At 48.4% G+C, this 13,722-nt stretch overlaps 5 protein-coding genes across 5 annotated transcripts; 3 read left to right on the top strand and 2 right to left on the bottom strand.

Moving 5' to 3' along the window:
- Nucleotides 1–14: 14 nt before the first annotated feature.
- On the top strand, nucleotides 15–966 carry BDBG_06626 (C-8 sterol isomerase; the record flags this gene model as incomplete). The annotated part of the gene is made up of 3 exons (XM_002623141.1): nucleotides 15–253; nucleotides 415–683; nucleotides 833–966. The coding sequence occupies 3 exons, from the start codon at nucleotides 15–17 to the stop codon at nucleotides 964–966; spliced, it is 642 nt and encodes a 213-aa protein (XP_002623187.1).
- A 530-nt stretch (nucleotides 967–1,496) lies between these two features.
- On the top strand, nucleotides 1,497–2,627 carry BDBG_06625 (uncharacterized protein). Its single transcript, XM_002623140.2, has 2 exons — nucleotides 1,497–1,805; nucleotides 1,868–2,627. Exons 1-2 carry the CDS (start codon nucleotides 1,668–1,670, stop codon nucleotides 2,228–2,230), a joined length of 501 nt encoding a protein of 166 aa, XP_002623186.1. The 5' UTR covers nucleotides 1,497–1,667; the 3' UTR covers nucleotides 2,231–2,627.
- A 739-nt stretch (nucleotides 2,628–3,366) lies between these two features.
- On the top strand, nucleotides 3,367–3,788 carry BDBG_06624 (nitrilase). The gene has a single exon (XM_031722687.1). It carries the CDS (start codon nucleotides 3,454–3,456, stop codon nucleotides 3,754–3,756), a length of 303 nt encoding a protein of 100 aa, XP_031579527.1. The 5' UTR covers nucleotides 3,367–3,453; the 3' UTR covers nucleotides 3,757–3,788.
- A 678-nt stretch (nucleotides 3,789–4,466) lies between these two features.
- On the bottom strand, nucleotides 4,467–6,587 carry BDBG_06623 (indoleamine 2,3-dioxygenase). The gene is made up of 2 exons (XM_002623138.2): nucleotides 6,112–6,587; nucleotides 4,467–5,921 (listed from the first exon to the last, which is right to left on the bottom strand). Exons 1-2 carry the CDS (start codon nucleotides 6,400–6,402, stop codon nucleotides 4,755–4,757), a joined length of 1,458 nt encoding a protein of 485 aa, XP_002623184.1. The 5' UTR covers nucleotides 6,403–6,587; the 3' UTR covers nucleotides 4,467–4,754.
- Nucleotides 6,588–7,882: 1,295 nt separating this feature from the next.
- BDBG_17421 (cysteine desulfurase) lies at nucleotides 7,883–12,714 on the bottom strand (the record flags this gene model as incomplete). The annotated part of the gene is made up of 8 exons (XM_002623136.2): nucleotides 7,883–9,031; nucleotides 9,350–10,533; nucleotides 10,914–10,971; nucleotides 11,098–11,316; nucleotides 11,382–11,554; nucleotides 11,627–11,968; nucleotides 12,042–12,248; nucleotides 12,336–12,714. 8 exons carry the CDS (start codon nucleotides 12,712–12,714, stop codon nucleotides 8,609–8,611), a joined length of 2,985 nt encoding a protein of 994 aa, XP_002623182.2. The 3' UTR covers nucleotides 7,883–8,608.
- Nucleotides 12,715–13,722: the final 1,008 nt, after the last annotated feature.

Raw genomic sequence — 13,722 nt, 5'->3', positions numbered from 1 at the left:
GGAAATACCAAAAGATGCGCTTCCTCGCCTTCCTCCCCCTCCTCCTCGTCGGGCTCTACAAGCTCGACCAGGCCCTCCCGCGATTCTACATCTTCGACCCGCAGAGGCTCCAGGAGCTTTCCAAGGCGTCAATTGAACGCCACCCGAACAATGTTACTGAGTTAATGACGGATCTCAACCTGGCGCTGCGTCAGGAGTATGGGGAGAAGCATGTGTTGCCGTTCGATACGGATCCGGCCCGTTGGGTTTTCAGGTGAGCTTTTCGGGGGCGTGCACAGTCGCCCCCTATATCCTGAGTGACGGGAGAGGGGGAGAGGAATTCGATGAGGAAAAGAGAAAATCTTTCGTTTTTCTTTTCTTTTTTCCGCGACGCGCGCGTGCGAACTTCTTCTAACCTTCTTCTCTCCACTCCAGCAACCACGGCAACGCAATGGGCGCAATGCTCATACTGCACGCGTCGATTACCGAATATCTCATCTTCTACGGCACGCCGCTGGGCTCTGAGGGCCACTCGGGCGTTCACCTCGCAGAAGATTACTTTACCATACTGCAAGGCGTGGAGCGGAGGTTTTTGCCCGGAGAGCTTGAGGCGACGGAATATTATCCCGGTGACCAGAACTGGTTGAAGCGCGGGACTGGATCGCAGTATCAATTGCATGGGTGGGCGTTGGAGTTGGCGCAAGGTGAGGATTTCTGTCTCCCCTTTTGCTCTTTTTTTTTCACTCCACATTTCTTCCGCTGTGGTTCCATCGTCACTCAAACTTTGCTTCGATTTTCATGTTTGGTATATATACAAGTATGCTAACTTTTTTTGGCTGCCTTGCTTGAACAGGCTGGATTCCATCTATGCTTCCGTTCGGCTTTGTCGACACGTTCACGAGCACGTTGGACGTTGTGAATCTCTGGAAGACTGTATACTGGACCGCCAGGGGAATGGGTGTGCAGCTATTGATCGGGAAATTTTAATCATCTTGTCTGTGTTTCTACGTTTTTCCTTTCCCTGTATATATATATATATATATATAGACTCCAGATTTTTTAGGGACTTTTTTTGTCGGAATAGACCTTTTGGTAATTAATAATAGAACATACTGTCAAAAGAACAAGTTGCAATGGGCCTGGAGTAACCAGCGACTATTTCCGATTCTCATCTCCAGTTGTTTCTTGGTCCGTCAAAACATACCAATGGCGCTCCCCTCGGTGTTAATTAATGGATGAGCCTTGCAACGACCTGCGATTGGTTTGCAGATATTCAGAAAAACTCCTCTAACGTCGCAACGCATCAACAGTTGAAAAAACGGCCGACCAGTGCTGCAGCGCGCGGGTGTACCTGGGAATTTTTTGCCGCGCGGGTGTCAGGGGCAGGGTCGCGCTTGGCGCCAATGGAACGCCCGATGACATCACCGAAGCGTAATTGCGGCCATGTTTTTATCGGATGATATCATAGGGGTATTTACTCCCATTAGAACTTGGTTTTTTTGGATAGATGGGGGTTACGTAGCTGGGATAGATTGGGTATATAAATCTGCCTGATGTCTCTTAAAGTCTAGAGTATTTTCTTAACCAACAACATCAGGACAGTCATTCACATCTTCTATCAGTTCCGAGATCCGAAAACAACTTACATATATCGTCAACATATATATATACATTTACTACCCAACACCATGTCTTCCAACACCAATAATCCCCAGCCCCAGGAAACCAATTCCACCTACCTAGGACAGGCGTCGAACGTTGTCAAGAATGCCGTGAACAAAGTAACAGGAAGCAACCCCACCGATGACAAAGAGACCAAGAACGAAGTAAGAACCTTCACCCCATTTGTCTACAGAATATATCTAACATCTCACGCCCACCCACCCAGACCCAATCCCAACCAAGCGGCCAATATAACCAAACCGTCGGCTCCGCCAAACAATCCGTCGGCGCCGCACTCGGCAACGAAAACCTCCGCAAAGCCGGCGAGCGCCAGAACAAAGAGGGCGAGGAGCAGGAGGCACGCAGACAGGCGGCAAAATGGGGTGAAGGCGCCGGAGACCGTGTAACGGGCAAAGTCGGCGAGTTCCTCTCCGGTCCTGGGTTCGGCGGCAGTGACCAGGAGAGAGCGCAGGCTGAGGCTGAGAGGAGGAAGTTTAAGCAGATGCATGCGGAGGGGAAGTCGCAGCAGAAGGAAACGGAGCGGGAGATGGAGAATCGGTGGGCGGATAAGGGGGAGCAGACGGGGTAGAAGTAGAGGTGTTTTCGGGTTTTTCTTTTTTTTGGTGAAATACGGTGGATTTAGTAGGGATCTTGTTTTCTTGTTTCTTTTTCTCATGGCTTTTTTTTTCCGACCTGGGCCATGTCATGATATCCGGCTGGGGTTATCAGTAGTTTTAAGTTGTTGTAGATGAATTCTTTCCAAATTTGCCAGAATGATATACGTTGAACGTTATGGTTTCCCCGTTATGTGAATACGCCGCCGCTATAAAAAGAAAGGTGCGTGGTCGGAACAGATTCGAAGAAAAGCCTTTGGAATAGTTATTGCAAACATTCATGTATATAACACATGCCAAACATCAAGACCTAGATGGTAGGTTATAAAAGCAGGAATAAAATACTTAACTAGACTCTATCATCGACATTCTCTACCAAGCACATACATGTCCTTCGTCCTGATGCCAGCTTAGTTTAACCTTCAAATATGATGAATTCTCACTTTCCAGGCGGGAACGAACCCACGAACAACTAACTCCAAGGGTCCAGCCGCCTTACTCGACTGTAAGACCTCAAAAGCCATTGGGGAACTTGCGCATCTGGCCAAAATAGATTGTTATATTTGCGGCGATGTTTATCGGTATGCAGCCCGTAAAAGGGCCGCATTCTGAGCGTACGAACGGGTGTGCCATGACCGCCCATTCAACCTCTACATAAATCCAGTCGAGAGGGAGAGATTATTTCACCCTTACTAGGTGATGCCACTCTGTCGCAAGCGGGGAAGTAGATATAACTAACTATAGTATTAATCCAACCACCAATAGCCAAGGTATAGTATAGTCGTGTGCTAACGAGCCGATACTCAGTATTTCATAAACTGCTACCTACCCCCCACCTAAAACAAGTAGCCGCAATCCAACAATACGCCGAACAAACACAGCGTCGCAGTCGACGGCAACGAGATCGGCATAACAATCAGCCTGGCCATCTCAGAGCGCGCATCGGGCGGCTACGCCCTCTTCAATGCCCAAGTCAACATTGACAGCAACGGCACCCCATCCTCGGCGTGTACCGCAAACCCCAACCCGCCCACCTGCGCGGAGCGCTGTGTCTGGGCGCAGGGCGCGACGGCTCTCGACGCTGCGCTGCTACGAGACCGAGGCCCGGTATGGGGTATGGCCTGGGCGGCCTGTGTTGCTGGGGGCATACCATGAACGGGGCGCGGCGAGGCGCTGATTGCGGAGAAGCAGCAGCAGCATGTGCATGCCTGCCGGCGCGTGGCCGGCGCTCTCTACCATTGCGGGCCTTGAGGCGGTGGCGGATTTGGCGCAGATAGGCGCGCTGATGAAGAAGCATGCGCTGGCGGCGCAGGTGTTTATGATCTCGGCGGCGGATTATGTGTTGATGAGAGCTGTCGTAAGGTGGCTGCGGGAGAATCTGGGGGAGACGGATATGGTGACGGCTGGCGGGGGGTGGTATCTTGCTGGGCCGGTGACGGGGGAGCGGGAGCAGCTGCTGGAGGCTGAGATTGATCTCGCGCAGGTAGCGAGCGAATGTTAAGTAAGGTCTGGATCGATGGTGCGGGGCACTCCTCCAGGCCTGAAGTGGTGCAGTATACGCTGTGAAATCAGACTCCTCCTATATGAGATGATGAGAAGGTTGGCGTTCTCCCTTCCCTTCCCCTGCGGAATGCCGTCTCTGACGGGGCCGCGGATAAATAGGAGGGGACGGAGGGTAATAAAAATAAAAACAGCTTGTCATAGGAAGAGAATTCGCTCCCTACCCATATACATATACCCAAGCCCCCTTCGAATTCGCTACCCTTATTCTTTATTGTAAATAAAGATCTATTGGGAGCGTTGGCAAACTGCTCTCTTCCATTGCCCACTTAAATCTTAGAATCAAAAAGACGGGACAGGCATATTCTGTGTGATGATGATGTAGAAAATCATGATAGGCCAAATCATGATTCGTTTCTGTATTCATTCATTGGTGGTAAGTAGTAGCTTTCACCTGAGACGTAAAGATGTGAAAGCCCAACAAGAACTTTTTTTATAAAAAAAAAGAAGAGAAAAATACACCTGGGTAGGGGGATGAGCCACATCCGTCCGGAGCTATCGACAAGTAAGTAGCGAGACATATCAAAAGACACCAGACCTACCAATCCAACCAAAAACTAGGATGGAGGAGAGAGGACGGGTAATATATACAAACCATCCATAATGACACGTATCCAAGCATTATACAAAAAGTGAGGGACGGATGATGTAGCGTACATGGACATGAGACAAATGTAACGTCTATATTAGAAAAAAAAAAAGGGGGGGGGGGAAGGGGAAAAGAAGAACATCCAAAACAAAAACAAAGTGCTCATCATTTACAACCATCAAAAATCCAATCCAATCCAATGTCACCCACCAGCAGTGACGCACGGTGCCGATGACCCCAACATCAGCTTTCATCCTCATTCTCGTCTGTTGCTCTTGACCCCGCAAGTCTCAACAGACTTTAGTTCTATTTATTTATATGCTGCAAAAGCCCATCTGGTTCATTTTGGGTTACCTCCTAGTCGCCCTTGCAGGCCCGTGCTTCGCCAACTCCTTCACCAGCAACCCCACAGCCGGCTCGCCCGTTTCATCGCGCGCCTGCTTCAGGAACGGAATCAGCGCAGTCCCGCCTGTTCCCCGCAGGCTCTTGCTTCCGCCTCCACTCCCCGAGGCCGGCGCAACAACCACGCCATCCCCAGTCGCAGCCACGGGACGGGCCAAGTTGACCGCGCGGGCCTTTCCGGCGCCGCCAGGGGCCGCACGCGGACTACTGGCAGATCTGTCGTGGTGTACGCGCGCCTCGCGCGCTTTGATGATGATGTACCGCGAGACCATCTGGATGTGTTTGTCGCGCATAGCGCGGAGGACGGCCAGGCAGGAATCGTAGGCGGCGCAGAGGGCGCTGTCGGCGCTGTGTTTCAGGACGTAGTCGCGGATATTAGCGACGCTGGCGACGTGTTCGAGGAAGCGTCTGTGCGGGCCCGGCATGTACGAGCGCATCTCCATGATGAAGTTGTGGCGCTTGTTGGGCGGGGCCTGGCTGCTGCCTTCGTCCAACCCTGGGGGGGAGGAGCCGAGCTCCTCCCGATCGGGGTTCTTGTTCCGCATTTCGCCCGTAGGGCGGTGCTCGATGTTGAGGACTATGTCGAAGAATTGGATTAGGGAGCTTTGGGCGTTGGAGCCGCCGCTGTAGTAGTGGCGGGTTTGGGAGCCGGTGCCGTCATCGTAGATGATGCCGTCCGGGAGGCCTGCGTCGCTCATGTTTCGACTGCCGGCCAGGAAGGGGCGGATGCGGTGGTAGAAGACGTGGGGGTCGCAGTTCTCGTACATGCGCTGCAGGATGTCTGAGATCTCGTCGATACGTTGGGCGAATGTCCGTAGGCATTCAATGACTAGCTGTGTGTTATTTTGGCGGGCAGCGGCGATGGCGTTGAGCATTAGGGGGATGGTGGAGGCGCCGTGGGATTCCATGGCGATGGAGACTAGATAGAACCATTGTTCGTCCAGGGAGCCAGTGAAGGTGAAGAGCGAAGTAATGTTTTCGATGTTGTCGGCCGGTTCTTCGGGGAAAATGGGCTTGTAGTTCCAGAGGCATAGGCTGGAGTATGTGGCCACGGGGGGAAGTTCGTGGTGTGCGGAGATTTTGAGGAGGGGGATTGAGATGGATTGGGGGATTATCTGGAAGATAGATGCGTCATTATTAGTTAGTTTTTTGATGTTCGCCAATGTGTATGCTGTGAAACCAACCCCAATTCCCTTTCTCTGGAAAAATATATATACAAGTGTGCATGCATATACACAAAAGTAAAAAGTAAAAAGCCCCGGGTAAAAGGCGCCGCGGATAAAATTTTTTTTTTTTAATACGTACCTCAGCCGGAGAATCACCACCCCAGATATAGGCATGCAGCATGAACGCCAACAAAACATACGCTCTCCGCCATTCCGGTTCAGATTTCAGTTTCGCGGTCGAGAGAATTGGCATGTTATCAATGGTAGGCCGCAACCGATGGCTGAGCAGCAAGGCCTGGAGGTTGGTGACAATGGACTCCCATTTTGCATAGTAAGGGTCTGGTAGCCTCTGCAGCGGGGTTTCTTCTGGGAGGAAGCCTGTGACGGGGGAGATGCCGTAGTCCTCGAGTGAGGGGAGGGGCGCAAGCATATCTGACAATCCTAGGAGATGTGTCGAGAGTAGGACTAGTTAAGGTGGCGAGGGGTAGGACGGAGAAGAGATAGATGGCCGATGCCAGATGCCTGCGGAAGAGGAAGAGGAAGAGGCAAAACGAGAGATATTATACAAATAAATAAATATATGTGATATATATATATATATATATATATATACGTATAAATAAGTATGTTTGTGATATGTGGCCGAGGGCGGGGGGGGGGGGTTGGGTTCAGCACGGGCGGCGGCGGCGGCAGGCGGGGCGGAGATTTAAATCACCAGAGAACAAGAGAAAAAGAGAATAGGAGGAGAACACGAGAAAAATCAGATAGGAAGAGATAAGAAGAGATAATGTACGGAGTAGTTAAACAGGTAAAAAGAGACACTTTTATAAACCTAGGATATATTTTGTATGGGGGTTTCCGGGACCGAAAAAAAGCTAATAATATGCGACGATAAAAGAATTTTTATATAATCCCGTCGCCACAAAGAGCTTATTAACTATTTTTTTCTATTTTTTATTTTTTTTCCCCTTAACAAATCTCAGGGATATATTTCTCTCTGAAGAGATAGTTAACTATCAAAATACCATTATATAACCGACCCCCGTCTCATCCCTCGGCCAGAGCTCGGGGATGGCTCGCATAGAGGAACATAGACGGCGCCGTAGCAGCCATCCATCCCATCATCCCCATCCCATCCCCATATGCCCCATCCTATGCCCATCCCATGCCCATCCCATGCCTATCCTATGCCTATCCTATGCCTATCCCTGGCGGCAGAAATGCGGTTAGACCTGGCAAAGATTGTGTGCAGGCGTCTGGTTTGGCCCCTGATGATCCCGGGTTTCGTGCAAAGGGCAATAGCAAACAGCAGAAACGGCTCCATCTAAGCCACTGGATATTAATTTGCAGTTCAAGCGGCGTGGAAAGGATAACTTACCCGGCTAGCTTGGCCTATTATTATTGGCAATGGTTTTGATCCGAACCCGAACCCGAGGAGGAGGAGTATTTAATTAGCAGCGTAACTACTCCGTTATATTAATATTTTATTATCCTGCAGCGATTCGCTCATGTTACTCCGTACTCTCTCTCTCCGGAGTACATACTTGACGAATGAATAATGAATAGTTCCACTAATAAATAAAAAGACGAGAATAAATAGTAAATATTATTATTAAATAATAATAATATACACCGAGAACCGAAATTTCTTCACTTTATTACTCTAAAATAAATAAATACTAGTTACAATCACGTGCTCTTTTCCCTGTTCCAAGCAATACAACAACTATGACATACTATTTGGAATTAATCCTGCCCTGTTGCATCACTGCCGGTCGTTAATTCGAAGCAATGACAAACACTCAGAAGTAAGCTAGTTTTTTTTTTTTTTTTTTTTTTTTTTTTTTTTTTTTTTTTTTTTTTTTTTTTTTATACGCCTCCGTAACGCTAGATGAAAACCCGTCCGTCTGTTTCTCGAATATACTAGATGCGGGGGACAATCATTTGCCGAATACTATGCAAGGACATTAATTCTACTTGTTTTATGGCTTCATCCGCCTGATCATGCGCGAGAGGATAGATGGTGGATGGTCGTGGTCAACTGTACTAAAATATATAATAATATAATGTCTGGTTTTGAGTAGAGAGAATACGTGAACTGATATCATAAATGATTTTTTGTTTTTCTTTTTTCTTTTTCTCATAACTTAGCATTTTGTCCATCCTACTACCCATTTCGTTTTTTTTTTGTTGAGCAACAAAAAGGAGTAAAGCGAACTGCCTGATATAATAATAATAATACAAAAGAAAAAATGGATATACAGAAAATGATCAGGTTGTTTAAAAGAAACCCAGATTCGTGGAAAACGCCCCACAAGAACATGATAACATGGTAATCGGACAAGTAGCTGAGCAAAGAGGGAAGGAAAGAAAATCAGTCAACAAATGGCTTGCGAATGTTGGACGGGTATGAGGGTTGCTAGGTGGTTAATGGTTAGGTGGTTTAAGTGGTTCGATATCTCATGAAAAATACCCGGCCATAAGAGGTAAAATTAGGCTGGTATAAACACAAGGCAGTCATGGTGGGAAAATTGAAAAAGTAAAAACTCTTCGTCGCAGAGATTGAGCGGAGGATATTCTGGTATCAAAATCAGGTAATAAAACCCGGGCCGGTTAAAATACCAGCGTGTGTTTTTTTAATGCTGGCTCCATTCGATCGTGTTTAGGTCCACCCCCTCCTGCACTAGTTCCCATAGGGGGCTAAGCTCCCGTAGGAACGACACGCGCTCTCTAACAGCCTGCAGTACATAGTCGATCTCGCGCTCTGTCGTGAATCGTCCGATGCCGAACCGGATACTGCTGTGCGCGCTCTCGTCGCTGTTTCCAAGCGCCCGGAGAACATAGCTGGGCTCCAGTGAGGCGGAGGTGCACGCACTACCAGAGGACAATGCGATATCCTTGAGAGCCATCAGGAGGGACTCACCCTCGACGTACGCGAAGGATACGTTGACACAGCCGGGATAGTGTTCTTCGGGATCACCGTTTAAGGTGGTATGCTCCATTGCGAGGAGGCCGTCCAAAAGCCGTTTGGACAGAGCTTTGATGCGTTTCGCATCATACTAGATTTTTTTGGCGGAATTAGCAAAGCAATCCATAGTAGATAAAGTAAACAGACATATATGGATAGAGTAAAAATAATCAAAATCACCGAATCAACGTCATAACCCCTGCTATGTAGATCAAAGATAGTCGGTAAACACAGCAAAAGCCGTGCAGCTACAACCAACCACTCTCAGAAAGCCATGCATATATTAAGCATATAATCATTCGAGGTGCGAAGAAACAAATAAGAGAAAACGATAAAGTTGAAGGAAAACCAAATGCCGCTTCTTCCGCATTCCAAAAGTAACAGAAAACGAAAAGGAATTATCTCTTACCTCCATTTCTTCCTTTGCAATGCGGCACGCCTCTCCAATCCCAACGGCAAGATGGGGAGCCAACGTCCCGCTCCGGAGTCCTCTCTCTTGGCCACCACCCGTAATGATGGGGTCGAGACGAACTCTCGGCCGTCTCCTCACATAACAAGCTCCAATGCCTTTCGGCCCATAGATCTTGTGGCCAGAAATTGAAAGGAGATCGACATTCCATTCATTAACATTGATGGGGATTTTGCCAACGGCTTGCGCAGCGTCGGTGTGGAAGAACACCTTTTTCGACCGGCAAAGAGCTCCGATTTCTTTCACGGGCTGTATAACGCCAATCTCATTGTTCACCGTCATGATGCTCACCAACGCCGTTTCGGGACGGATGGCAGCCTCAAGATCTTTCAAATTTATTAATCCATTGCTCTGCACAGGAAGGTATGTCACTTCGAACCCTTCATCTTGGAGGTGTCGACAGCTATCCAGAACACATTTGTGCTCTGTCTGTGATGTGATGAGGTGCTTCTTCTTTCCCGACCGGCCGAAGAACTTCGCAACACCCTTAATGCTCATATTGTTACTTTCCGTCGCGCCACTGGTGAAGATGATTTCCTTCGGATCCGCACCAATCAGGCTAGCAACATGCTCTCTGGCCTGTTCCGTGGCCTTTTCGGTCTCCCATCCGTACGCATGTGTCCTCGAATGCGGATTGCCGTAAAAGCCCGTGAGGAAAGGGAGCATCGCGTCAAGCACACGTGGGTCTGTAGGTGTTGTGGCTTGCATATCGAGGTATATAGGCCGATTGCCTTGCTCTAGGACGGTAGCTTGCTTCAAAATACCACTCGATGGATCCGTCAGGCCATCGCCGCTCGCCGCCGTGCCCAGCACGGTGGTACCCTGTGGCCGGACACCAGTTTGTTCGACGAACGACTTCTGGCCAGTTTTCATGGCGACATCCACGTCCAAGTCCACATGGGCCTGAGCTCTGGCTGGCTTCGATTCAGACGCATAGCACCGTCTGGCTGCCGTTGCCGCTATTCCGGGAACAGCTGGCCGGACAGAGGCACGTCGGCGTGGACATGCACGGAGTGCCTGTCGAAATGCGGAGGGTGCCAAATTCGACATAATGATGGAAGGAAAAGGCGTGTGGGATTGTTGTGGGATGGTTAAGTTGGGGCGAAAGCTGAAGCTGGGAAATCCTCGATTTGATAGTTAACTAAAGGCGGCGCTGACTAATTCAGTTGGCAAATTTTGCCCCGAAAAAGCGGAGAATTCTAGCACGTGACCGGAGTGAACCTTAACAACTCCGCTTAGCCCGAACGAGAAGAATATACGATTTTTTGTTAGTTACTAGTAAACTACAGGTGGTTGAACAAAAAGGAATGTCATGGATATTGAGGACACTGAAAAGCTGGCCAATTTATTACATGTTGAATCCAAGCAACTACGCCCTACCCATTCATTCACCAATAATAATACGAATACGACGAAATGCATACTACGCAGCGTAGTATGGCTGACATTATTGTCTTGCCGGATGGTCAAAACGGAGGAATAAAAAGCCCCTTATTCAATCTACCTTTGGGGTCATATGTTGTTTTAACATGACGGAGTCGGTCATAGTTCGGCCCGAAGATCTATCATATAAGCTATCGTCAGCTCTGACTTGACCTCAAGATTGTGAAAAGAAGACGTGAAGAAAGAGGAAGCAAGAAAGGAAAAAGGAAAAATTGTGGCACCGGTTGGGCGAAAAGTAAACTCACCTGGCTCAAATCCTGGAACTCCTGGATAAAGGCGGGCCAATATTCGCTGGGTTTATGAGCAGGACATATCTGCGTGGGAGCCTTTTCTAAAAGTCCCGAAACCACCTCAGCGGGACAGTCTGCTTCGGGAGGATGCATCAAAGCGAACTGAAGAACATGCTGTGGCTTCGTACGAGGCCACGCTGTCATGGCGGCTCCTCCAGCAGAAGTTAGAGTACCCTGTGGAAAGGCATCAACATCGGGCCTAAACAGAGATGTTTAAACAAGCGAGCGGCCACACTCACTTTGCCTAAGATTTCCAGAACGATCAAACTACCAGATCCCAAAGTTCTGTTCGTTTCTACTGCCTCCTTGTAGAATTCTGCCATTCGGACGACGAAGTCGGGATCAATAGATTCAGAGCCGACTAGTGGTGAAGACAGCATGATGGTATTTCCCGCTGCCATCCGAAGCGAGGCTGAAAAGGAGCAATGAGTGTGTCAGAGTCGATGCAAATTGTCTGTGACATAGTTAAGGTATATATACATACCTGTAGAATCATTTACTTCACGAATAGTCATTTCCTTGGTCATGTCTACTGCACCTTCAATGTCGAAGGCCCATTTGAAACCCAATTCACTCCTCCCATGCTCTTCCCCATGGGCATCGAATATATTGATTGCTATGCTAGGCTGCGGAATGGCGTCTGAGCCCGTAGGGGGGTCGAAGTTCATAACCACGACGTGTGCCGCAAGTTTTGGATCGGTCAATCTTTTCACAAAATCGGATGCCCCCTTAGATACAGCTTTTATTGCAGTTTTTGGAAACGCAATCGTTCCCGCGAGGATCTTCTGTGGGCAGCGGTACACCTTGATTTTGAAGGCGGAAACAACTGGGTACCCAGAGTCTTATCAAACGCTGAAACACTTCGGATGACTAGAGGGGAAATATTTAAGTTCGCTTACCTCCAAAGTTCCCCCCTCCGCCGCGAAGTGCCCAGAGGAGCTCTGGCTCCGTTGAAGCCCATATCATCCTACCATCCGGCAGCACCACATGGGCATCAAGAAGGTTTTGCGGATCTGAGCAAAGACCATACTCCCCGGAAAACCATGACATCCCGCCGACGAGAAGGGAGCCCGCAACTCCAACGAAAGGCACCCTGGTGCTCAAAACTGCGAGACGAAACAAGGGGGAAGGAGAGTAGTTAATAAAACTATCATTTTAATAGCACGAGGACAGACGCGTTTATAGGGCCGAACCTGTGTATCCTGGGGCCTCCTCTTCCATCTTCCTATCGACCTCTCCCCACGTCTGGCCAGCACCAATAGTTACCGTCTCACTGCCCCGATCGAATTCAAAAGCATCAAAAGCACTCATACTCAGTTGAACATCCTTCGCGCCAGCTGTATTGTTACCACCGGACCGGACTGCGAAATCTAGGTCTGAGGCACAGAGATACTCGACTGTTCTCTGGAGTGCGGGAAGCGACTTTGGTCGTAGGACCAGTTGTGGTTTGGGGTTATTGTACACGGACCAGAAATTCGTCTCCGAGGCATACTGGTCGGAGGTAGGCTCAATGATTTCGTCGGTAGCTAGAAAGCTCCTTAGAGTTGATATGGCCTCAGAGAGGAACGCCATTGTGTGTTAGGCCCCGTCACGTTTAAAGATCTTTTTAAAATGAGGTCTGTTTTGATCGAATATAAGGGCTTCCCTCCTTTGTTGTGCTGTTTCTATTCCGCGTCCTTTTTTTTTGGCATGCGGGAAATCATAAAATTGCGCTCCGGGGGAAAGAAGAGTGCATCGGACGCATACCATACTACTCCATGTTCCTTATATACCAAAATAACAAGCCACAGCGCTTTATTTGACGTTTCAGCTGAATGGCTGCTTGCGTTGCACCTTCACTTTTCTAAGTGTCCTTCTTGTTCTTTCTTACGGAGCATTTCCCCGACGCTCGCCCGCAACGGCCATCCCTGGTCGGAGTCCGTGGAGGCCTGTTTCAACCAGGCTCGGGAGTTCCCAGTCTCCCGTAAGAAACCACGTCCACTTTTCAACGGGGGTTCTATTTTTGGTATCATGCATATCAATAATCGCATATTAATCACCAACCCACTTTATGTTGACTTAAAACCCGATTTTTGCTGCGCTTCCTGAGGCGGTATGTGGATGGTTATGCAGTGGTGTCTGAGCAGGGGTATGTAATGACATTAGTAAAGGCTACCTAGGTATTTATTTAGTAACTAACCAAAGCTCAAAAGCGTCCGATGCCTCCACCCACTCCACATATTTTAACTAACACAGCTACGCTTGTTATTAGAGCATGATGTAGTTATGAATTAAAAATAGCAGCGTTTGTAGCAAATCAAGAAATCAGCGACCAAAATCCAGGGTAACCCTGTTTTTATCCCAAGTTAAAAGTTAAGTTATGGAATAAGAGCGAATATATACCAGCTGGAGGGGTTTGATGCGCGAATACCAACGGATTGAGAGAAAATCGCGAGGGAGTAAGCAAACCATTGATAGATCTATGTTTCGTTTACACTCAAAATAAATAAATTAAATAAATAAAGCTGTTTCCCGTCAAAATACTATCACATATACTACATGGACATACATTTGTACGGATTACCTACCCGCTGTTCCCCC

Source organism: Blastomyces gilchristii, assembly GCF_000003855.2.
Source record: "Blastomyces gilchristii SLH14081 genomic scaffold supercont1.14, whole genome shotgun sequence".
NCBI classification, from domain to species: domain Eukaryota; kingdom Fungi; phylum Ascomycota; class Eurotiomycetes; order Onygenales; family Ajellomycetaceae; genus Blastomyces; species Blastomyces gilchristii.
This window is presented reverse-complemented; position numbering and strand designations above follow the sequence as displayed.